Below are 24,615 nucleotides of genomic sequence, written 5' to 3' on the forward strand. Positions count from 1 at the left end.
TGCCTCTAATTATTACGGTACAGTCAGCCAAATGTGGACTGTCTAAGACACGTTAGCCACGTACAATATTTATTTTATGGAAAACAAGCGCACACACAATATTGCAATAAACAATCCAAAAATCTTGCACCTCTGCCAAGGTTTGTTTTTGTAATGAAGTGTTGAAATCTGTAGACTGAGTGTGTCAAATCAAGGCAGAGGTTAGAGACTAGATTTACCATGGTTGTAGAGAGAGAGAGGACTGGAAAACAGAGTAATTAGACCTTTGGTTAGGTCAAGGTTTTGTCTTCTGTCTTACTGTCCAAAAACAAGACAGGAAAAGAAAGAGTGCTCCCTCTAAAACAGCTTTCACCCTTTCCTGTCTGGATTTTCTTTCTGATGGGTGTAGGGGATTGAAAAAAATACACTGAAAAAATATATAAACGCAACATACAACAATTTCAAAGATTTTACTCAGTTACAGTTCAATCAGGAAATCATTCAATTAAAAAAAAAAACATTAGGCCCTAATCTATGGATTTCACATGACTGGGAACACAGATATGCATCTGTTGGCCACAGATACATTTAAAAAAAGGTAGGGGCGTGGATCAGAAAACCAGTCAGTATCTGGTGTGACCACCATTTGCCTCAAAGAGCTCAACACATCTCCTTCGCATAGAGTTGATCAGGCTGTTGATTGTGCCTGTGGAATGTTGTCCCACTCCTCTTCAGTGGCTGTGCGAAGTTGCTGGGTATTGTCGGGAACTGGAACATGCTGTCATACACGTTGGTGAGTAGGCAGGCCATGAAAGAACTGGGATATTTTCAGCTTCCAGGAAATGTGTACATGGGGCCAAGCATTATCTTGCTGAAACATGAGGTGATGGTGGCGGTTGTATGGCACGAAAAATGGGCCTGAGGATCTCGCCACGGTTTCTCTGTGCATTCAAATTGCTGTCAATACCATAACCCCACCGCCACCATGGGGCACTCTGTTCACAACGTTGACAACAGCAACCCGCACAACAACATACAGTACACGCTGTCTGCCTGGTACAGTTGAAACAGGGATTCATCTGTGAAGAGCACACTCCTCCAGCATGCCAGTAGCCATCGAAGGTGAGCATTTGCTCACTGAAGTCGGTTACGATGCCAAACTGCAGTCAGGTCACGACCCTGCTGAAGATGATGAGCATGCAGTCTTCCCTGAGACAGTTTGTGCAGAACTTCATCAGTTTTAAATCCACAGTTTCATCAGCTGTCTGAGTGGCTGGTCTCAGACAATTCTGCAGCCAGATGTGGATGTCCTGGGCTGGAGTGGTTACACGTGGTCTGCGGTTGCGAGGCCAGTTGGACGTACTGCCAAATTCTCTGAAACGATATTGGAGGTGGCTTATGGTAGAGAAATTAACATTAAATTATCTGGCAACAGCTCTGGTGGACAATCCTGCAGTCAGATTGGCAATTTCCTTTTCCCTCAACTTGAGACATCTGTGGCATTGTGTTGTGACAAAACTGCACATTTTAGTGGCTTTTTATTTTCCAGAGCACAAGGTGCACCTGTGTAATGATCATGCTGTTCAATCAGCTTCTTGATATGCCACACCTGTCAGGTGGATGGATTATCTTGGCAAAGGAGAAATACTCACTAACAGGGATGTAAACAAATTTGTGCACAACATTTTAGAGAAATTAGCTTTTTGTTCGTATGGATCAATTCTGGGATCTTTTATTTCAGCTCATGAAACATGGGACCAACACTTTACACGTTGCGTTCATATTTTTATTCCGTGTATATCTTGTTATTTTGGAGGTACCTGTCTTTCTCTGCTGTACTCACACTGGCTGGTATTTGTGCTGAAAGGGAGAGGGTCTGTTTATCTGTCTGGCCACTGATTGGTTGTTATTCTCACAGGCTCTGCCTCCACCTCCACGCCACTGTCCACTCTCTACCCTCTGCTTTGGGCCATAACTGCATGCTTTACGCATGAAAACACAACCCAACACTAAAGATAATGTTTAGGGTGTGTCCTGAATGAGGGTTGTCATGTTAATATATGGTTTTAAGATTAAACAGTTTGGGCCTCCTCTCTCTCTGTATCACTCCTCTTGGCTTTACATTGATGTAAGTGCATCCATGGGGTTATGTGGTGTTTAAAAAAATATTTCTTACACTATTGCTTGTTTCTTCCTCTTCCACCTTTCTCCCTGTCTTTCTTCCCTCCTTTCTGTGCACACCCCTCCCCGGCCTCCCCCTCCCTTTTCTTTGCTCTGCAGAGCCTCCGACCAAATACCAAATCTCTAAGCCCACCGTGTGCTCGGTGCACCCGGGGGAATTGCTGAAGCTCAACTGCCCTCTGCCCGGGGAGGTGGGGACCATCACCTGGACTAAGGATGGTTCCTCTCTGGGGGTCAACAACCGCACCCTGATAGAGCGGGAGGTGCTGCAGATCCGCGACGCCTCGCCCAAGGACTCGGGCCTGTACGCTTGCAGCACCGCGGGCCCTCAGGGCAGCGACACACTCTGCTTCATAGTGAATGTCACAGGTGAGTCAGGGAGCCAGGCAGGAAGCAGGACAGGGGATAACCAGCCAGTCAGGGCAGGGAGCAACCAAAAAGCCAGGGCTGGGAGAAACGAGCCAGCCAACCAGCCTGCAAGGGCAGGACAGGGACAGACACAGGTAGAGTTGGTCATAGTGTAGGTCCTACACTCTTAGAAAAAAAGGTGCTAAGTAGAACCATATAGGGTTCTTCGGTTTGTCTCCATAGGGGAACCCTTTTTGTGCTCGGTAGAACCCTTTGCCGAAGGCTCTACCTAGAATCCTATATGAAGGGTTCTTCATAAAACTCTCTGTAAAGTGTAATAGCTAGGATTCCCTATAAAGGGTTCTTCGTAGAACCCTCTACAAATAATTCTACCAAGAACCCTTTTATCCTCTATAGGTTCTTCCAAGAACCCTCCATGAACGGTTCTACCATTATTTGCATATTTTTTTTCATGACAATACAGTATATCATAAGGCATTTCTTTCAGGGCCTCGTGATATCCTAACACAGCGAATGGAATCTCCTGATTTACAGTCACATTGTTAGTTGTTAGTCACATTATGCTGGCTTGCAAAGTGATGTGTAATTCCTATTGGAATCCAGCCAGTGAGTGAGGCTACCCAACAATTGGACATTTTAATCACCTGCAACCTGCATTTAGAATGACAGCCAGGGTGGCGTAAATGAGGGTTTTAGGGGAGAGTTTGGCCAGCAGTGATGTCCTTATCCCATCATGCACTAGTGACTCCTGTGGCGGGCCGGGTGCAGTGCACGCTGACACGGTCGCCAGGTGTACGGTGTTTCCTCCGACACATTGGTGCGGCCGGATTCCGGGTTAACCTCTTGAAACTCTGGGGGCGGTATTTCATTTTTGGATAAAAAACGTTCCCGTTTTAAAACGGGATATTTTGTCACGACAAGATGCTAGACTATGCATATAATTGACAGCTTTGGATAGAAAACACTGACGTTTCCAAAACTGCAAAGATATTGTCTGTGAGTATAACAGAACTGATGTTACAGGCGAAACCCAGATAAAAATCCAACCAGGAAGTGCCCCATACTTTGAAAGTGCTGCATGCCAATGACTCCTTATATGGCTGTGAATGGGCTACGAATGAGCTTACGCTTTCTACGTATTCCCCAAGGTATCTACAGCATTGTGACATATTTTTACGCATTTATGTTGAAGAATAGCCGTAAGGGACTACATTGAGCAAGTGGTCACAAGATGGCTCCTGCAGAAAATCTTGCGTAAAGTACAGAGGTAGCCATTATTCCAATCGCTTCTAATGAGAAACCAATTGTCTCATCTCGGATATATTATCGAATAGATATGTGAAAAACACCTTGAGGATTGATTCTAAGCAACGTTTGCCATGTTTCTGTCGATATTATGGAGCTAATTTGGAAAAAAGTTTGGTGTTGTAGTGACTGCATTTTCCGGTCGATTTCTCAGCCAAACGTGAAGATCAAACGGAGCTATTTCGCCTACAAAAATAATATTTTGGGAAGAAAGGAACATTTGCTATCTAACTGGGAGTCTCGTGAGTGAAAACATCTGAAGTTCTTCAAAGGTAAATTATTTAATTTGATTGCTTTTCTTATTTTCATGAAAATGTTGCCTGCTGCAAGCAGGGCATAATGCTATGCTAGGCTATGATAAACTTACACAAATGCTTGTCTAGCTTTGGCTGTAAAGCATATTTTGAAAATCTGAGACGACAGGGTGATTAACAAAAGGCTAAGCTGTGTTCCAATATATTTCACTTGTGATTTTCATGAATAGGGATATTTTCTAGGAAGATGTATGTCCGTTGCGTTATGCTAATTAGTGTCAGATGATGATAATGATCCCGTTCATGGGCTGGGCGTCACTACAGGTTAAGTGGGCATTGTGTCAAGAAGCAGTGGGGCTTGGTTGGGTTGCGATTCGGAGGACGCACGGCTCTTGACCTTCTCCTCTCCCGAGTCGGTATGGGAGTTGCAGCAATGAGACAAGATGGCAACTACCAATTGGATAAAACGAAAATGGGGGGAAAAGGGGTAATTTTTTCAAAGAAATATAAAAATATGTGTGAGTGTTTAAAACTGTACCTATCTCGGAATATGTTTGTTTGTAATCATTTTACATGTACAGTACTGACATAGTTAATATCTTTTCCATTATTTATTTATTTCTGTCACACCCTGATCAGTTTCACCTGTCCTTGTTATTATCTCCACCCCCTCCAGGTGTTGCTTGTTTTCCCCAGTGTATATATCCCTGTGTTTCCTGTCTCTCTGTGCAAGTTCGTCTTGCTTGTTTAGTCAAGTCAACCAGCGTGGTTTTCCCATACTCCATTTTCTAGTCTCTTTTTGATAGTCCTTTCAATTTTGACCCCTGCCTGACTCTAGACTTGTTTCCCTCCTGCCTGATTATCCTGCCTGGCCTGACCTTGATTCTGCCCTTCAGTACCTTTTGGACTCTGTACTGGTTTTGACCCTCTTGCCTTCCCCTATTGGATTAATAAATATTGTAAGACTCTAACCATCTGCCTCCTGTGTCAGTATTTTCTGTATAAAAAAAACACGCCCATGATTACCATATTTCCCAACATGCTCTATTGCAGGTTGATTTTAAGAATTGATTGCTTCAATATCTGTGTTTTTGCATGTATATTGATTGGTTGATAAATCCCATACAGTCCCAGTCAAAAGTTTAGACAAACCTACTCATTCAAGGGTTCTACATTGTAGAATAATAGTGAAGACATCAAAACTATGAAATAACACATAGAATCATGTAGTAACCAAAAGAGTGTTAAACAAATCAAAATGTATGTTATAATTGAGATTCTTCAAACTTGCCACCCTTTGCCTTGATGACAGCTTTGCACAATCTTGGCATTCTCTGAGCCCTACATTAAAGACATTTTTATTTGTATTTAATTTTTATTTAACCTTTATTTAACCAGGTAGGCTAGTTGAGAACAAGTTCTCATTTACAACTGCGACCTGGCGAAGATAAAGCAAAGCAGTGCGACACAAACAACAACACAGAGTTACTCATGGAATAAACAAACATAATCAATAACACAATACAAAAGTCTATGGGTCTCCCGGTCACAGCTGGCTGCGACAGAGCCTTGACTCAAACCCATAATCTCTGGTGACACAGCTAGAACTGTAATGCAGTGCTTTAGACCACTGCGCCACTTTTTTATTACTACTACTACAATCTGTTCTTATGACGAAACTGAAAAATACCAAGTTGTGTAGAAAGTAAACATCTGCACCTCGAAAGTGCCAAGTGTGCGTATGTCTACATAATGAGAATGTTGGGGAAAAAATGGCAACTTCTGACTTTCTGGTCTAGCGTTTGATGACAACGGAATACACTGCCCAGCCTTACATAATTAGAAAGATTAGATTATCCTGATAAAAAAAATAGAAATATACACATTGCGAGATATTTGACCCAATATACCAACATGCCTCTCCGTAGGAAAACAATGGGCGGAGCTCAGCATTCCAAGGACAAAAGGTATTTCGGGGCAAGCGTTTGATGACAACGGAATACACTGCCCAGCCTTACATAATTAGAAAGAGGAGATTCTCATGATTTAAAATGGTATCCAATTAAAATAAATCTAAATATACACATTGAGATATTTGTTGAAATAGACAGACATGCCTATATTTCCCGATTTGAAACAATGGGACGACCTCAGTTCCATGAGTAATTTTTTGTTGTTTACATTTTAACTACCAGAAACGTGGGCAGGTCTCATTGCCAACAATAGCAAAGCAGGCATTGTGACGTAGAACAATAGGCTGGGAACAGAACTTTCGGAAGGCGAGCTGGTAGGGTGAAAAAAGCCCCAAAAATAATGCCTGTTTTTTCATGATTACTTCAAACCTATGGCAAGCAGCTGGGACATATGGTAATATTATGAAACTGGGCACATGGCTGATGCAATGAACTAGTTTTTAATCAGAAAAAAGTATTGTTAAACATTTCCTGTGTCCAGCCTACTACATCCCTGATCTTTTGAGGTTGTGATGCTTTTTTAATAGGATGGTAGTTGGGGAATGGCCATGGAAGGGTTGTGGAATGGTCATGTAGTTGTAGTTATTCAACTTTTCTTACAAACGTCAGTGACTCTCAGTGATGCTGTTCTTGATTGCATATGATTAGTGATTTTGTGAACAGTGTAAACGTCAGTATTACATCACCTGATTCTGCCACCTCACCTAAACACGTGTGTGTGTGTGTGTGTGTGTGTGTGTGTGTGTGTGTGTGTGTGTGTGTGTGTGTGTGTGTGTGTGTGTGTGTGTGTGTGTGTGTGTGTGTGTGTGTGTGTGTGTGTGTGTGTGTGTGTGTGTGTGTGTGTGTGTGTGTGTGTGTGTGTGTGTGTGTGTGTGTGTGTGTGTGTGTGTGTGTGTGTAGCAGTGTGTAGCAGTGTGTAGCAGTGTGTAGCAGTGTATGTGTATGGCTGGAGCTGTGTTGAGAGGTGGCAGAGATGGTAGGAATTAACCGTGGTCATCTCTACAGATGCCATCTCGTCTGGGGACGATGAGGACGACACAGAGCGATCAGAGGACGTGGGGGTGGACGGAGAGCAGATAAGTGAGTATGGGCATAGTATTGTGGGACAGTGTGGGAACAGGGCATTGAGGCAATATGTGAACTCAGCCAATAAGTTGTTGTTTTTTGGGGTTGTTTTTACCTGCATTGTTATATAATAACACTGTTGTGGATCTGAAGGACATGGCTTGGCCTTTCGACCATCAGGTCTAATGCCGTCATGACCAAAGTTACTATACTCCTAAATGTTTGTCTTTTTGTGTGTTGTGTGCACAGTGTTACTAAATCTCTTGGTTTCATTAGTTCAAATCTGCAATGAGATCTCAGCTGTACTGTAGCATTCCTGTAAATGTAGTAAGTCTGGGAGTGTGTGCTGGGAATGTGTATATGCGTGTGTGATGTTTGTAAGCCTATCTCTCCCAGGCCTTTTAGGCGCTCCAGGGAAGAGGAATTCCTAACATTCCTCCTGTAGCCTGCATCTCGCAGGTAGTCAGGCCCCAAGGAGCGAGTCAGCTGGACTCATCCATTATGGAATGCTCCCATCTGGACTGGGTTAGTTAGGGACCTGATGGGAGATGGGCTCTGTGTGTGTGTCACAGGCTGAAGGCTTCCATATCTTGTTAAAATTTTAAACACGCACCGTCCCTCACAGTGGGTTCAACTCCCCCACTTTGCACCGACTATAATTGCCTGAAATCCATTAAATATGTCATCTAGGAACTCTGTAAGGAGAGGAAAATAGAGAGAAGGGGGAAAAAATGTTTCTGGTGGTAATAAGCTGATTGAAAGCTAAGTAAAAACTGTTCTGGCAGCTCGGTTGAATTTTCTCCTGGTGTTTTTTTTCTAAGAATTCAAAACCGGAATATTAAAAAAGAGAGGCGGAAGAGAAAAAAATAGGGGACGGTTGAGGCCTTTTAACTACAGCGTTCTGGCTTGGATCAGCACCAGCACTTCTCTGTGTATGCTAACGCTGTAGAGCGCTGGCCCCCGGCCCACTTTTGGAGGGGTGTTGTGGAGGCTTTTTTGGGAAAGAAGGAAGGAGAAGGGGAGGTCTGAGCATTGTGCTTGGGGCCGTTCTAATGCCCAATGGGTTAGGTTTCAGTGTCTGTCTCAGCTCGTACTCTGTACACTTTGATTCCACTTTCTTAAAAAGAGATTGAACAACAACACAGTCACAACCAGGCCCCCCCTAAAACACTGGGAGAAAAAGTTATGGGTGAAGATGTACCCCCTACCCAGTGTCAGCGGAGGTTGGCTGTGATTGAAGGAGACGAGCAAGGAATATGGAAGGATCATGGAGAAGGCTTTGTTTTTTTCGGGGCAGCATTGACGTCAGGGGGAGGTCAGAGTGGATGTGGGGTTCCACGCTCGTTGGTTTTGTTCTAACTCATTCTCTGGCCTGTTAAGGAGATCATCCTTAATTGCTCCCGGTTGTCTTCGTTTGAAACATCTGTAGGGTACAATTTACAAGCTTTTAATAGTCTATCATTAGCTGCTTTATGTTTGTCCTAGATATACTGTATATGTAGCTCTAGTACCAGCTCTACAGTATGGGGCAAATGTACAATTAATACTATCATTTGACACTTATGTTTGTGCCGCATTCCTCATGCTGAACGTACAGCACATTCTTGTTTTAGAGTTACATAGATAACCTGAGCTAACCCCAGACTGCCACAGAGTAAACAGTAAGAGAAGCTGTCCATTCAGAGAGCTTAAGGGGCCATAGGGGGGCCACACAGGGTGCTAGGGGCCACAGCGGGGTCTTAGGGGCCACAGCAGTTGGCCAGTGAGAGTTTGGCCTCATCTGGACAGAGGTTGGGGGGTCTTTGAAGTCTCGCTACCACCGGACGACGGGAGCATGGGAAACAGACCTGGTCACCTTTCACTATCATGTACCGTGCTCATCATCAGACACAGCTGCTGCCACTCCGGGGTCAGAGTTCACCTGAGAGAGACGAACTCCCGAACGAGGGCAGTCGCCACCCTAACCTGTCTGACTGTGTCTGTAGGTAGGACTGTTGAAAGAGAAAATAAGATGGCGAGAAATAGGGGGACAGAGTGAGAAGGAAATGGGCTTAAAAGAACCTAACTAGTCTAATTATAGTGTGTTGGTTCATCCTGGAAGGAAGAGCATGGTTTACTTCTTCTGTATCAAAGTATGTGTGTACTGTCCAGTTTGCATGCCAGAGAAAATTATGGGTGGTGACCGACTCTGATAGTATTCTGATTGAACTCTGGCGGGCGGGAGAGAGGAGTGGGAAGAGGGAGAGGGGCTAAAACAGGGAGGGAGGGGTGGAAAGAGAAGGACAGAGGCCCAATAAGGCTAAAAGAGTGTCTAACGGCTGCAGTAACCCTGGAGTGTTCCCCCTCTTCTCTCTGCTCCTGTAATAGAGATATAGGAAGTGATGGTGGGGACATTGGTTGTGAAATTTCTCTTCTTTCTGAGTGCATCTGCTTATGCAATCACTCTCCCAGGTGCCGAGAGAGAGAAATGGGGAGGCAGGGGGTAGAGAGAAGATAACATGCGTGTGTGTGAGAGAGGGGGGGCTTCAGGGAACTACAGAAAATGAGATATATGGGGTGAACGAGCTGCAGTTACAGTATGTAGGCCAGACAGAAAAGGGGTGTTACTAACTTCCTATACATCCCTGTGGGAGTGTATTTGAATGAAGGAGCATGATCGATCATTGTGTGGGTAACTTACCCTTTACAAACCAAACATTTCTCACCCACAACAAATGTGAAATAATCTTTCTCCCTTCTGGAACATAATGATTATTCATGGATGATAAATATCCCTTCCCTCCAACAGCCATATCTTCCCGATGACAGGCTAAATATTGTAATTGGAAGAAGTGGTTAAAAAAAAGCTCTAACTGCAACTAGATAAAATGGATGTGATGGTCTAGTTACCCACTTGGTAACGTGTCCTGCAACCTTCAAAAGAAAACATTTATGTTTGAGTATTAAGTGTTTCCAGTGTGAACTGTAGTTTCTCCCTAAATGGCACCATATTCCCTATTTAGTACAATCCTTTTGACTAGGGTCCATAGGGAATAGGGTGCCATTTGGGACATAGCCTGTGACCACCTCCCTCACTCTTTCTCACTACCTGCTATAGTTGTAGTAATCCATGTTGTTCAGGCTTTGGACTGAAACTGTTAATCAACAGAGGTCTGCTGCTCAGCCATGTTTCCCATACAGTGTTTCTGTTGACAGTAGAGAAAGTGAGCAAAGTTACTCTCACAAATATAAGTAAGACTTATTTTACAGCATGGTTTAAGCTGATATGGTTTTAACTAATAAACTATGTGGTAACAATGAACACTTTCTGGTACTGTCTGGTACTTCCCTAATATAATATATGTTACTGTTTTGCTATATATGAACAAAATCTAATTTGAGATTTTGACTAAACAAAAACCCTGATTGGTCATCTCATTTTTTTAGGGGCTCCCTATTGGACGATGCTGGAGAAGATGGAGAAGAGGCTACATGCTGTACCTGCTGCCAACACAGTCAAGTTTCGCTGTGCTGCCGGGGGCAACCCACGTCCTAAGATGCGCTGGCTGAAGAACAGCCGACCATTCCGACAGGAGGACCGCATGGGCGGGTACAAGGTACGAGAGAGAACCCCGCACTGCAGCATGCTGGGACATGGAGTTTCTCATGACTAGCGCATTGAAATTAGTCTATGTAATCAAATGTTTAATTCAAGTTTACTTTTGTGACGGTTTAGAAACGACTTTCAATGCATTTTTCTGCGTCTTGATTTTGAGGCAGACTGTTGCCCTTCCATTTTGGCTCTGCCTCTACTACTGTTGAGCTGCGCAGCCTAGTTAAAGTTTACGGGGTGGCTGTGGAGCCGACTTTCTGCACCCCCTTTCCCGACATCTAAAGGTCCTGAAGCTTCTTCACATGTGCAGGATTCTCTACTTCACGCACGGTCTCTGACGAATGTTGCTTGTTTAATAAAGTTGATCAAAGTCTGCAAGAACACACAATGAAAGTATACAACATAACCAAATATAAACGCATAACGTTACTGTAATACAAAAAACACTACCTCTTTTCTTAAGAGATTTTAGGATGATTGTGCGAATGTTTGCGTCTTTCTTTCGAATAGTTGCATGTTCAACTCAGCGTGCACCACTGAACAAAATATGTGCTTTGATCAACAACAAAAACATAGGTAGGAGACAAATTTGCTCCAGGTACATAATACAAACCAACACTGTAGGGTACTTCGAAACCATGTCAATAACTAGGGCTCGGAATTGCCAGGGACCTCACAATATGATATTATCACGATACTTAGGTGCCGATATGTGTTGTGATTCTCATGATTCTATATATATATATTGCGATTCAATGTTCCAAACATATTGCCCACCATATGTCTGCTGCAGAGGTACAAGACAGAGCCATGAGAAAACGATCAGTCAAGGAAATAAGTGCTGAAAACTAATTGGCTCCCTATTTAAAAATTTAACAAATAAGATTGAAAATAAGAAAAATAAGAAAGAAAAAAAAGTTTTGGTGCAGGTACAGCCAACTAAGTCAAAAATAATATTGAGATATTGTCAAAATGATACGATACAATATGTCATAAAAAATAATATCCCGATATGTAACTGTCTTTTTTCCCCCCATCACAATCGATAACTCAAGAAGATCTAGATGAATATCCCCATGAAACTGGTTCAGATCAAATGGTTGAAATGCAGGTGCGGCATGGAAGATTCATTCACGATTGGCAGTGAGAAATGTGAAGGGAGGGTGACCTCAAAAAATTGGTGTGTAAGGTAAAGCCAGTGATTTGGATCATCAGCTCTGGGGAAAAGGGATCCGGCGGGACGGGACGGTTACCTATGGATCCGCAGCCTCGACCTAAAGTTGAACAGAAGGGACCAGTCTATGTTCTAAGAACCCATGCACTTCGCCCAACTGCTGTTTGCACATTCTGCAAACTCAAACAATGTAACAAACAAACAATGTAAATCCAGCCGCTGTGTCCGATTTCAAAAAGGCTTTACGGCGAAAGCACACCATGCGATTATGTTAACTTGTTATGGCTGGAATCCTGATATTGGGATAAGTGTCATCAACAACCGCTGAATAGCATAGCGCTACATACAATCAATATTACTCTAAATATTTATATTCATGAAATCACAAGTGCAATATAGGAAAACACAGCTTAGCCTTTTGTTAATCCACCTGTCGTGCCAGATTTTGAAATTATGCTTTACAACAAAAGCATTCCAAGTGTTTGTAAGTTTATCGATCGCACGATAAAACATTAAGTACACTTAGCATCAGGTAGCTCGGTCACAAATCATAAAAGCAATCATATTAATCGTTTACCTTTGATCTTCGGATGTTTTCACTCACGAGACTCCCAGTTACAGAACAAATGTTACTTTTGTTCCATAAAGATTATTTGTAGAAATAGTTTCCGTAATGTCCACAGAAACATGTCAAATGTTTTTTATAATCAATCCTCAGGTTGTTTTTAAAATATATAATCGATAATATATCAACCAATGTCTTTCATCAATGTCTTTCACAGTAGGAGTCTGTCCAAATTCTGTTGCGCGAGCCAAACTCATGTGACCACTTGACGCGATGAACGTTCTGGCTCATTTTTCAAAATAAAAGCCTGAAACTATGTCTGAAGACTGACACCTTGAAGAGGCGATAGGAAAATGAATCTGGTTCATATCCCTTTAAATCCAGCAAAGGGAGGCTATGGAACATGGAGTTTTCAAAACAGAAGGCACTTCCTGTTTTGATTTTCCTCAGGGTTTCGCCTGCAATATCAGTTCTGTTATACTCAGACAATATTTTGACAGTTTTGGAAACTTCAGAGTTTTCTATCCAATACTAATAATAATATGCATATATTAGCAACTGAGACTGAGGAGCTGGCCGTTTACAATGGGCACCTTTTCATCCAAGCAACTCAATACTGCCCCTACAGCCGTAAAATGTTAAGTCGGCGCCTAGCCACAGAAAACCATACAGCCATTTTCCAACCAAGGAGAGCTGTCACAAAAGTTCAAATTAATCACTTACCTTTGATTATCTTCATCTGATGGCACTCCCAGGTCTCCATGTTAGACAAATGTTTGTTTTGTTCAATAAATTTCATCTTTATGTCCAAATACCTCCTTTTTGTTTGCACGTTTAGTCCAAATGCACAAAGTGCGGGCACAAAGTCCAGACGAAAAGTAAAAAAATGTCCATTGAAGTCCGTAGAAACATGTCAAACGATGTATATAATCCATCTTTAGGATATTTTTATCATAAATCTTGAATAATACTTAGAAATATTATTTATAGAAATAGCATTTTAAAAAATCACTTACCTTTGATGATCTTCATCAGAATGCATTCCCAGGAATCCCAGTTCCACCATAAATGTTTGATTGTGTTCGATGATGTCCATCAGTTATGTCCAAATATCTTCTTTTGTTAGGGCGTTTGGTAAACAAATCCAAAAGCGCGTTCAGGTCGCGCCGAACGTTGGACAAAAAGTTTAAATGGTTCCGTTACACCCCGTAGAAACATGCCAAACTAAGTATGGAATCAATCTTTAGGATGTTTATAACATAAAACTTAATTAATGTCCTAACCGGACAATTCCTTCGTCTGAACAAATGAAGTAGAACATACAGTGGGGCAAAAAAGTATTTAGTCAGCCACCAATTGTGCAAGTTCTCCCACTTAAAAAGATGAGAGGCCTATAATTTTCATCATAGGTACACTTCAACTATGACAGACAAAATGAGAAAAAAAATCCAGAAAATCACATTGTAGGATTTTTAATGAATTTATTTGCAAATTATGGTGGAAAATAAATATTTGGTCAATAACAAAAGTTTATCTCAATACTTTGTTATATACCCTTTGTTTGTAATGACAGAGGTCAAGAGTTTTCTTTAGTCTTCACAAGGTTTTCACACACTGTTGCTGGTATTTTGGCCCATTCCTCCATGCAGATCTCCTCTAGAGCAGTGATGTTTTGGGGCTGTTGCTGGGCAACACGGACTTTCAACTCCCTCCAAAGATTTTCTATTGGGGTTGAGATCTGGAGACTGGCTAGGCCAGTCCAGGACCTTGAAATGCTTCTTTACGAAGCCACTCCTTCGTTGCCCGGGCAGTGTGTTTTGGATCATTGTCATGCTGAAAGACCCAGCCACGTTTCATCTTCAATGCCCTTGCTGATGGAAGGAGGTTTTCACTCAAAATCTCACATACATGGCCCCATTCATTCTTTCCTTTACACGGATCAGTCGTCCTGGTCCCTTTGCAGAAAAACAGCCCCAAAGCATGGTGTTTCCCCATGCTTCACGGTAGGTATGGTGTTCTTTGGATGCAACTCAGCATTCTTTGTCCTCCAAACACGAAGAGTTGAGTTTTTACCAAAAAGTTATATTTTGGTTTCATCTGACCATATGACATTCTCCCAATCTTCTTCTGGATCATCCAAATGCTCTCTAGCAAACTTCAGACAGGCCTGGACATGTACTGGCTTAAGCAGGGGGACACGTATGGCACTGCAGGATTTGAGTCCCTGGCAGCGTAGTGTGTTACTGATGGTAGGCTTTGTTACTTTGGTCCCAGTTCTCTGCAGGTCATTCACTAGGTCCCCCCGTGTGGTTCTGGGATTTTTGCTCACCGTTCTTGTGATAATTTTGACCCCACGGGGTGAGATCTTGCGTGGGGCCCCAGATCGAGGGAGATTATCAGTGGTCTTGTATGTCTTCCATTTCCTAATAATTGCTCCCACAGTTGATTTCTTCAAACCAAGCTGCTTACCTATTGCAGATTCAGTCTTCCCAGCCTGGTGCAGGTCTACAATTTTGTTTCTGGTGTCCTTTGACAGCTCTTTGGTCTTGGCCATAGTGGAGTTTGGAGTGTTACTGTTTGAGGTTGTGGACAGGTGTATTTTATACTGATAACAAGTTCAAACAGGTGCTATTAATACAGGTAACGAGTGGAGGACAGAGGAGCCTCTTAAAGACGGTCTGTGAGAGCCAGAAATCTTGCTTGTTTGTAGGTGACCAAATACTTATTTTCCACCATAATTTGCAAATAAATTCATTAAAAATCCTACAATGTGATTTTCTGGATTTCGTCTTTCACAGTTGAAGTGTACCTATGATGAACATTACAGGCCTCTCTCACCTTTTTAAGTGGGAAAACTTGCACAATTGGTGGTTGACTAAATACTTTTTTGCCCCACTGTAGCTACCTTTCATGTGAGCGCACCAGACGGAGGCTGTGGCACTCTGCCAGACCACTCACTCAAAGAGCACTTATGAGCCCCTCCTTTAGAGTAGAATCCTCAAAACAGGTTCTAAATACTGTTGACATCTAGTGGAAGCCTTGGGAAGTGAAACATAGCTAATATCACCCTGTATCTTCAATGGGGGCTGAGTTGAAAAACTACAAACCTCAGATTTCCCACTTCCTGGTTGCATTTTTTCTCAGGTTTTTGCCTGCCATATGATTTCTGTTATACTCACAGACATCATTCAAACAGTTTTAGAAACTTCAGAGTGTTTTCTGTCCAATACTAATAATTATATGCATATATTAGCATCTGGCACCTACAGAGTAGGAGGCAGTTCACTCTGGGCACGCTATTCATCCAAAAGTGAAAATGCTGCCCCCTATCCCAAAAAGGTTAACACTGTGTCCAAAGAAGTGCCAGATGTATACAGAATGGTGTCGTCTGCGTAGAGGTGGATCAAGTAATCACCCGCAGCAAGAGCAACATCATTGATATATACAGAGAAGAGTCGGTTCACCTTCCAACAGGATAATGACCCTAAGCACACTGCCAAGACACCGCAGGGGTGGCTTCGGGACAAGTGTCTGAATGTCCTTGAACCCGATCAAACATCTCTGGAGAGGACCTGAAAATAGCTGTGCAGCGACTCTCCCCATCCAACCTGACAGAGCTTGAGATGATCTGCAGAGAAGAATGGGAGATACTCACCAAATAGAGGTGTGCCAAGCTTGTAGCGTCATACCCAATGAACTCGAGGATGCAATCGCTGCCAAAGGTGCTACAACACAGTACTGAGTAAAGGGTCTGAATACTTATGTAAATGTGATATATATATATATATATATATAAATGAGCACAAATTTCTGTAAACTGTTTTTGTTTTGTTTTTATGGGGTATTGTTTGTAGATCGATGAAGAAAGAAAACAATTTAATACACTTTAGAATAAGGTTGTAACGTAACAAAATGTGGAAAAAGTCAAGGGGTCTGAATGCTTTCCGAAAGCACTGTATACAAAAATGCTTCCGCTGAATACGATAATACGATTGGGGAATCATCCAATCTATTGAAATCAAATCAAACGTTTTTTAAAGTGCAATTAAAAGTCACGTTACACTTTACAGTGATGGATTCATTTGCAAGTTATCTATTGTATTGGGATGTAATAGGGAAGGAAAACGTGTGACACGTAGTTAATGGGTGATAGTTTACGAGGAAACACAGCCATCTCTTCATGGGAAGTTCCGGAGAATGTTTCCCCTTGGCTTTAATTCTGCAGAAAGTCTCATTCTAATAAACACGGTATTCAGTCGAACACTTTCTCCTCACTATCTTCAGTGACAGTTCTGTAAAGACACACAAACACGCACACACATACTGCACGCACACCCACACACACACACACACACACACAAACACACTCCAATTGACTTATCCATGCAAAACAAGTGCCCTAAAATAAAAGACAGAATTTCTAGTGTTTTCTCTGTGAGTAGTAAAAAGTAGAATATTTAGAATCTACAGGGTTTTCACTAGTGTTCTAAGGAGTAGAGGTGGTAAGTAGTAGCTTAGGGAGAGCACAGTGAAATTCCTTGTGTGGGGGTAGCAGCTCACCTTAGGACCAGTCTGTCACTCCCTGTAATATTGTTTTTCACCATGATGCGCTCGTGAGAATAGACCTGACTGCCCGTCACTCACTTACTCTCTCTGGCCTTCCATCAATCCGCAGTTTGCATTGGTTTGGATGTTCCTCTGTGAGATTCACATTAATGGGTTGGATTTCTCTTTCAGGTGCGTCACCAGCACTGGACCCTGATCATGGAGAGTGTGGTTCCATCCGACAAGGGCAACTATACTTGCCTGGTGGAGAACGCATATGGCACCATCAACCACACCTACACCCTGGATGTAGTGGGTGAGTACTGCACTGGGCCTGCCTGGGATAGAGGTAGGGATGGGTTGGGTTAATAATAACATCTGCGAGACACCTGTGAAAAGTAGGGGTCTGCCATTTGCATGTGTCCCTGGAGCATTTTGGTACTTTGCTCAAGGGCACAGCGGCAGATTTGACAACTTGTTGGCTCCGGGATTTGAACCAGCAACTTTTCGGTTACTGACCAATTGGTCTAACCTCGAGGCTACATGCAGACTCCAACTAAACGTTACTTGTTTGGGCCAGCATTAGGGGATTCTCACAGAGGGTGTTGGGGACGGGGTGGGGTTGAGGGTTATTGCTGGCTGTTTGATCCCCAGGTGCATGCTACTACACTGTATGTAAGTACAGAGAAGGAATGCTGCCTAGATGTTACAGGTCTGTTTCTATGAGCAGGATTGATGCATGTATTGTATGTAGGCAGGGCCCTGGCCCAATAAAAAAATCAAATCAAATTTGATTTGTCAAATGCGCCGAATACAACAGGTGTAGTAGGCCTTACCGTGAAATGCTTACTTACAAGCCCTTAACAATGCAGTTCAAGAAATAGAGGTAAGAAAATATTTACTAAATAAACAAAAATAAAAAGTAAGACAATAAAATAACAATATATACAGGGGGTACCGGTACCGAGTCAATGTGCGGAGGTACAGGTTAGTTGTGGTAATTTGTACATGTCGTGACTGCATAGATAATAACCAGCGAGTAGCAGCAGTGTAAAAGCAAAGGGTGGGGGTCAATGTAAATTGTTCAGCAGTCTGATGGCTTAGGGGTAGAAGCTGTTAAGGAGCCTTTTGGACTGAGACTTGGAGCTCCGGTACCGCTTGCCATGTAGTAACAGAGAGAACAGTCTATGACTTGGGTGACTGCAGTCTTTGACACATTTTTGCTCCTTAGTCACAATAGTCTGATTCACACCAAGACAAGCCAAACTGTACTGTGCTTGCCTGGTTACGCATCAGCTGCATTTTTGGAAACTCGCGGGAAAATACATTGTGAAAAGAAAATATCCAAGCCAGCCAAGTACTGTTCGGGTTGGCCCAACACTGTGAATCCAGCAAACCTTCGGTTGGACATAAGGGACCATTGATGTGACTGTTAGAGGAGTTGGAGAGGGACAGTGGGAGTACATGCTGCGGAGCCTCTCTCGGGAGCAAACAGAACCAATGTAGTCAGCAGCACTGTTACCTCAAATATTTTGGGGCACTGAGCAAATGTCTGGTCTTCTTGAACGTTGTTAAAATTCTGTGCAACCTTCAGCTCACGTTTACTGTGAACACTGAGGCTGTACCTGCTTTAAGTTTCAGTTTTAACAGTGGTACTGTGGCTCCATCAAAAACAATGGATAAAATGCATCCCATAACATTTTAACATGGAAATAGTTGTTCTATCATTCAGCCTTTAGTAGCAGCCAATGTGTGATGTTCAATGTAGACCTTTGACTTTTGAAAAAAAACATTCAGAGCTTGACATTAAACTGTTAATCCACTTGTCCTTCAGAGAAGGTGATTGAAAATGTTGTGTTTGATACAAGAAACCACTTTACAAAATAAAATGCATTATTATTCGCATACCATTATTACAGAGAATTACAGTTTTTTTCGATTGCTAAACGACAGTGGGCACAACTGGAGTCACATGTGCAAAACTCAGTAACTACAGTCTGCACTACCAACAGTCACCTGAGCTAAACAGTTCACATCACCTGCAAAACTCATTCCAAGCAACACAACTCTTAACACATGGCTCAAAACACGCTCAGTGCAGCCAAACACTATGCACAACCCTCACTAAGATAACACACACTGTCACTCAGAACACACTGAGAGTAAAAGCACTAGCACCAATACAGAAAATACAAACTTTTCATCTTTACATTTTGAACAATTTCAGTGACTTCATACAAAGTAATATTTTCTTCAAAGAAAAGAGTGACATTCTTTCACATGATTTATTAAATTTTTTAGAATATAACAAGTCTTTAAGGTAAATGAAAATTAGCAGTTTGCTTCAATAGTCTGTAGTAATTTACGGAATTACAGTAATGAGAAAAAAAGGTAGAAACTAAAAGTACATACTGTAATTTGAACAAATAATTGAGGGGCTCTCTAGCATCAGGCCACAGGTTTTCTTCAACATCACATCTAATGTTTTCTCTTGCCATGCACCTGGGGAAGAACCTTCTGGAGTGCCTTTATCCATCCCTGGCAGTCCTCTGGACTCGTGTCCTCACATCCGGCACGCATGGCTTCCAAAAGAGACATTTGGTCATGTGGGTGGTGACCAAACACTTTCCACCTCCAGGCAGAGAAAAACTCCTCTATTGGGTTGAGGAAGGGTGAATATGCAGGCAGGTACAAAACCATAAATCTGTGATGTGCTGCAAACCAATCTGTGACAGCTGCAGAGTGGTGAAAAGCAACGTTATCGCAAACTATGACAAAAACTTGGGGGTTTCTTACTGGCTCCCCCTGTTCTGCTGGCACTAGCTGAGCATAGAGCTGTTCTCGGAAAGCTATAAGCCTTTTTCTGTGTTGTATGGGCCAATGAGTGGTGTGTTGAGAAGCAAACCATCATTGGCCATTGCAGCACACAGGGTGATATTTCCCCCCCTTTGGCCTGGAACCGCCACAGTGGCCCTTTGACCTATAACATTCCTTCCTCTGCGCCGTGTTTTGGCAAGGTTAAATCCAGCTTCATCGATAAATACAAATGAATGTGGTCTTTCCAGTGCTTCCACCTCCATTACTCTCTGAAAAACAGTAAGTGCACAGTTTTACTGTAGAAATGCTAGTGTTTTTTTACAGTAAATATTTTGTATAGCTGTGTACGTAACCTCAGACGTCTTACCTGGACATATTGGGATCTTTGCACTTTTACCCGTTCACTGTTTCTCTCGAACGGTACAGTGTATAACTGTTTCATTGTAACTTGGTGTTTCTTTAGGACTCAAGCAATAGTTGTTGTGCTGACAGAATTAACATTTTCAAATATATCATTATCAGCCAGCACTCTATCTTGAATCCCCCGCAGTTTTATTGCATTGTTGACAACAACCATGTCAACAATAGCATTTTCCTGCGCATCTGAAAATATTTTTCCTCTTCCCCCTGTTGGGGGCAGCCTTTGGGTCCTGTTGTAAAAATATATTTTACAGTCAAACTTACTGTAAAATATATCCGTGTAAATATTCTATAATTGCAATACAAAATAGATTCCTGTAATGTTTTCATTTACTGTAAGGATGTTCATTCACGTTGAGTGAAGTTCATTCTCGCATGCGCGCAGCTTAGAGGGAACATTGGTCAGCAGTATTACAAGGGGAAAAAGCAAGTTCAAACCTAACTCACTCAACCCCTTTACAAGACTAGAGTGTGTGTGTTGTGTTCAATGTATTATGTAGAGCACTGGTCATCTTGCTAAATAAACTAGCAGGAGGGTGGGGGAGAAGAGGGGGTTAAATCAAATGTCAGATAAATGTGTGTACACTGTATATATTGCTTGCCTGTGTGTGTTTTTTCCCTGCTGAGTTATTCAACAATCTACTCTTATGAATATGGGTCTGTGTCCCAGACTGAGACCCATCTCTCTCTCTCTCTGTGTGTGTGTGTGTGTGTGTGTGTGTGTGTGTGTGTGTGTGTGTGTGTGTGTGTGTGTGTGTGTGTGTGTGTGTGTGTGTGTGTGTGTGTGTGTGTGTGTGTGTGTGTGTGTGTGTGTGTGTGTGTGTGTGTGTGTGTGTGTGTGTGTGTGTGTGTGTGTGTGTGTGTGTGATGGCTGTGACAGTCATGGAATTTTGGATGATGGTTATTGCTCAGCCAAATGATCTTGGTCACTGTTGTAACCATACAAATGTATATATTTTTTAAAGAACTAAATGTTCTCCTCTCCTCCGCTCCTGACTGCATGTGCTGCCAAAGAAATAGAATATGATATTCATTACGTTTCTACACTCTTAGAAAAAAAAGGTTATCTAGAAGCTAAAAGGGTTCTTTGGCTGTCCCCATAGGAGAACCCTTGGAAGAGCACTTTTTAGTTCCAAGTAGAACCATTTTGGTTCTATGTAGAACACTTTTGGGTTCCATGTAAAACCCTTACAGAGGGGTTCTACTATGGGGACAGCCAAAGAACCCTTTTGGAACCCCTTTTTGTATATGCTGCTGGAGGGAGGGGGCATTGCCTAGGCAACCAAAGACCTGTTTGCTACAACAATTTGCTTGTTTCACGTTTGCTATATACCTTACTTGTTTCCGCAAGGAGCAACAAAGTTTCATCACGTTGTTAAGTGTCCATGTTACTACCGAAACAGACTCAACTGCATGAATGTCCAGCAGCTACACCTTCAGTCAGCTGTTCATTCCACAATAAAATAAATACATACACTGAGTGTACAAGACATTAGGAACACCTTCCTAATATTGAGTTGCACCCCTTTTTGCCCTCAGAACAGTCTCAATTCATCAGGGCATGGACTCTAGTTGGCTGGATCTTCTTTGGGTGGTGGACCATTCTTGATACACATCGGAAACTGTTGAGCGTGAAACACAGCAGGGTTGCAGTTCTTGACACACTCAAACCAGTGCGCCTGGCACCTACTACCATACCTTGTTCAAAGTGACTTAAATATGTTGTCTTGCCCATTCACCTTCTGAATGGCACACATACACAATCCACGTGTCAATTGTTTCAAGGCTTAAAAATCCTCCTTTAACATCTCCTCCCCTTCATCTACGTAAACATTTGGACACACCTACTCATTCAAGGGTTTTTCTTTACATTGTAGAATAGTAGTGAAGACATCACAACTATGAAATAACACAAAGAATCATGTAGTAACCTAAAAAACCCTGAAAGAGTATATATATTTTTTTATTTTATTTTCATGACAGTCTTCATCCATAACTGTCATGCATTCATCCTGCAACACTAACTCAACACTGTAAAGTCCATGGAGAAAAAGAACACCTCCTCCCAGCTGCCCACTGCACTGAAAATAGGAAACTGATAAATCCACCATCATTGAGAATTTCAATAAGCATTTTTCTACGGCCGGCCATGCTTTCCACCTGGCTACCCCTACCCCGGTCAACAGCACTGCACCCCCCACAGCAACTCGCCCAAGCCTTCCCCATTTCTCCTTCTCCCAAATCCTGTCAGCTGATGTTCTGAAAGAGCTGAAAAATCTGGACCCCTACAAATCAGCCGGGCTAGACAATCTGGACCCTGTCTTTCTAAAATTATCTGCCGAAATTGTTGCTTCCCCTATTACTAGCCTGTTCAACCTCTCTTTCGTGTCGTCTGATATTCCCAAAGATTGGAAAGCAGCTGCGGTCATCCCCCTCTTCAAAGGGGTGGACACTCTTGACCCAAACTGCTACAGACCTATATCTATCCTACCTTGCCTTTCTAAGGTCTTCGAAAGCCAAGTCAACAAACAGAATACCGACCATTTCGAATCTCAGAGCTGGTTTCAGAGCTGGTCATGGGTGCACCTCAGCCACGCTCAAGGTCCTAAACGATATCTTAACTGCCATCGATAAGAAACATTACTGTGCAGCCGTATTCATTGATCTGGCCAAGGCTTTCGACTCTGTCAATCACCACATCCTCATCGGCAGACTCGACAGCCTTGGTTTCTCAAATGATTGCCTCGCCTGGTTCACCAACTACTTCTCTGATAGAGTTCAGTGTGTCAAATCGGAGGGTCTGCTGTCCGGACCTCTGGCAGTCTCTATGGGGGTGCCACAGGGTTCAATTCTTGAACCGACCCTCTTCTCTGTATACATCAATGATGTCGGTCTTGCTGCTGGTGAGTCTCTGATCCACCTCTACGCAGACGACACCATTCTGTATACTTCTGGCCCTTCTTTGGACACTGTGTTAAAAACCCTCCAGGCAAGCTTCAATGCCATACAACTCTCCTTCCGTGGCCTCCAATTGCTCTTAAATACAAGGAAAACTAAATGCGTGCTCTTCAACCGATCACTGCCTGCACCTGTCCAACATCACTACTCTGGACGGCTCTGACTTAGAATACGTGAACAACTACAAATACCTAGGTGTCTGGTTAGACCGTAACCTCTCCTTCCAGACCCACATGAAACATCTCCAATCCAAAGTTAAATCTAGATTTGGCTTCCTATTTCGCAACTAAGCATCCTTCACTCATGCTGCCAAACATACCCTTGTAAAACTGACCATCCTACCAATCCTCGACTTCGGCGATGTCATTTACAAAATAGCCTCCAATACCCTACTCAACAAATTGGATGCAGTCTATCACAGTGCAATCCGTTTTGTCACCAAAGCCCCATATACTACCCACCATTGCGACCTGTACGCTCTCGTTGGCTGGCCCTCACTTCATACTCATCACCAAACCCACTGGCTCCATGTCATCTACAAGACCCTGCTAGGTAAAGTCCCCCCTTATGTCAGCTTGCTGGTCACTATAGCATCACCCACCTGTAGCACGCGCTCCAGCAGGTATACCTCTCTGGTCACCCCCAAAACCAATTCTTTCTTTGGCCGCCTCTCCTTCCAGTTCTCTGCTGCCAATGACTGGAACGAACTACAAAAATCTCTGAAACTGGAAACACTTATCACCCTCACTAGCTTTAAGCACCAACTGTCAGAGCAGCTCACAGATTACTGCACCTGTACATAGCCCACCTATAATTTAGCCCAAACAACTACCTCTTTCCTTACTGTATTTAATTAATTTATTTATTTATTTTGCTCCTTTGCACCCCATTATTTTTATTTCTACTTTGCACATTCTTCCACTGCAAATCTACCATTCCAGTGTTGTACTTGCTATATTGTATTTACTTTGCCACCATGGCCTTTTTTTGCCTTTACCTCCCTTATCTCACCTCATTTGCTCACATCGTATATAGACTAGTTTATACTGTATTATTGACTGTATGTTTGTTTTACTCCATGTGTAACTCTGTGTCGAACTACTTTGCTTTATCTTGGCCAGGTCGCAATTGTAAATGAGAACTTGTTCTCAACTTGCCTACCTGGTTAAATAAAGGTAAAATATATATATATTTTAAATAAATAAAAATAACTGTCGGATAAACAGTTATACGGTAATTGGACCAACCACAGTGTGTGTGGGGGGGGTCTTTGGCCATTGTTTTAATCTGTATCTATTTGTTTCCCAGTTGTCTTTACTGTACCACATGAAAAACAGCCAGTGGGCATCAAAGCACTTCTGTCCTCTAGGGTTCATCAATTTCCGGTGAGACCTTTAACCTAGGTACAGATCTAGGAT

At 42.6% G+C, this 24,615-nt stretch overlaps 1 protein-coding gene across 5 annotated transcripts in view; it reads left to right on the forward strand.

Annotated features, from left to right (window-relative positions):
- LOC118363645 (fibroblast growth factor receptor 2-like) overlaps positions 1-24,615 on the forward strand; it is a 97,222-nt gene that overhangs the window by 23,664 nt on the left and 48,943 nt on the right. For 4 of the 5 annotated variants that reach the window (XM_035744740.2, XM_035744728.2, XM_035744718.2 and 1 more), the window contains exons 3-6: positions 2,260-2,529; positions 7,067-7,141; positions 10,553-10,722; positions 17,195-17,318. In XM_035744740.2, the coding sequence (XP_035600633.1) occupies positions 2,260-2,529; positions 7,067-7,141; positions 10,553-10,722; positions 17,195-17,318 (639 nt within the window). The remainder of the gene's footprint in view (positions 1-2,259; positions 2,530-7,066; positions 7,142-10,552; positions 10,723-17,194; positions 17,319-24,615) is intronic. The other variant, XM_035744749.2, reaches the window with a different exon arrangement.

Source organism: Oncorhynchus keta, chromosome 3, assembly GCF_023373465.1.
Source record: "Oncorhynchus keta strain PuntledgeMale-10-30-2019 chromosome 3, Oket_V2, whole genome shotgun sequence".
In the NCBI taxonomy this organism is placed as follows: Eukaryota; Metazoa; Chordata; class Actinopteri; order Salmoniformes; family Salmonidae; genus Oncorhynchus; species Oncorhynchus keta.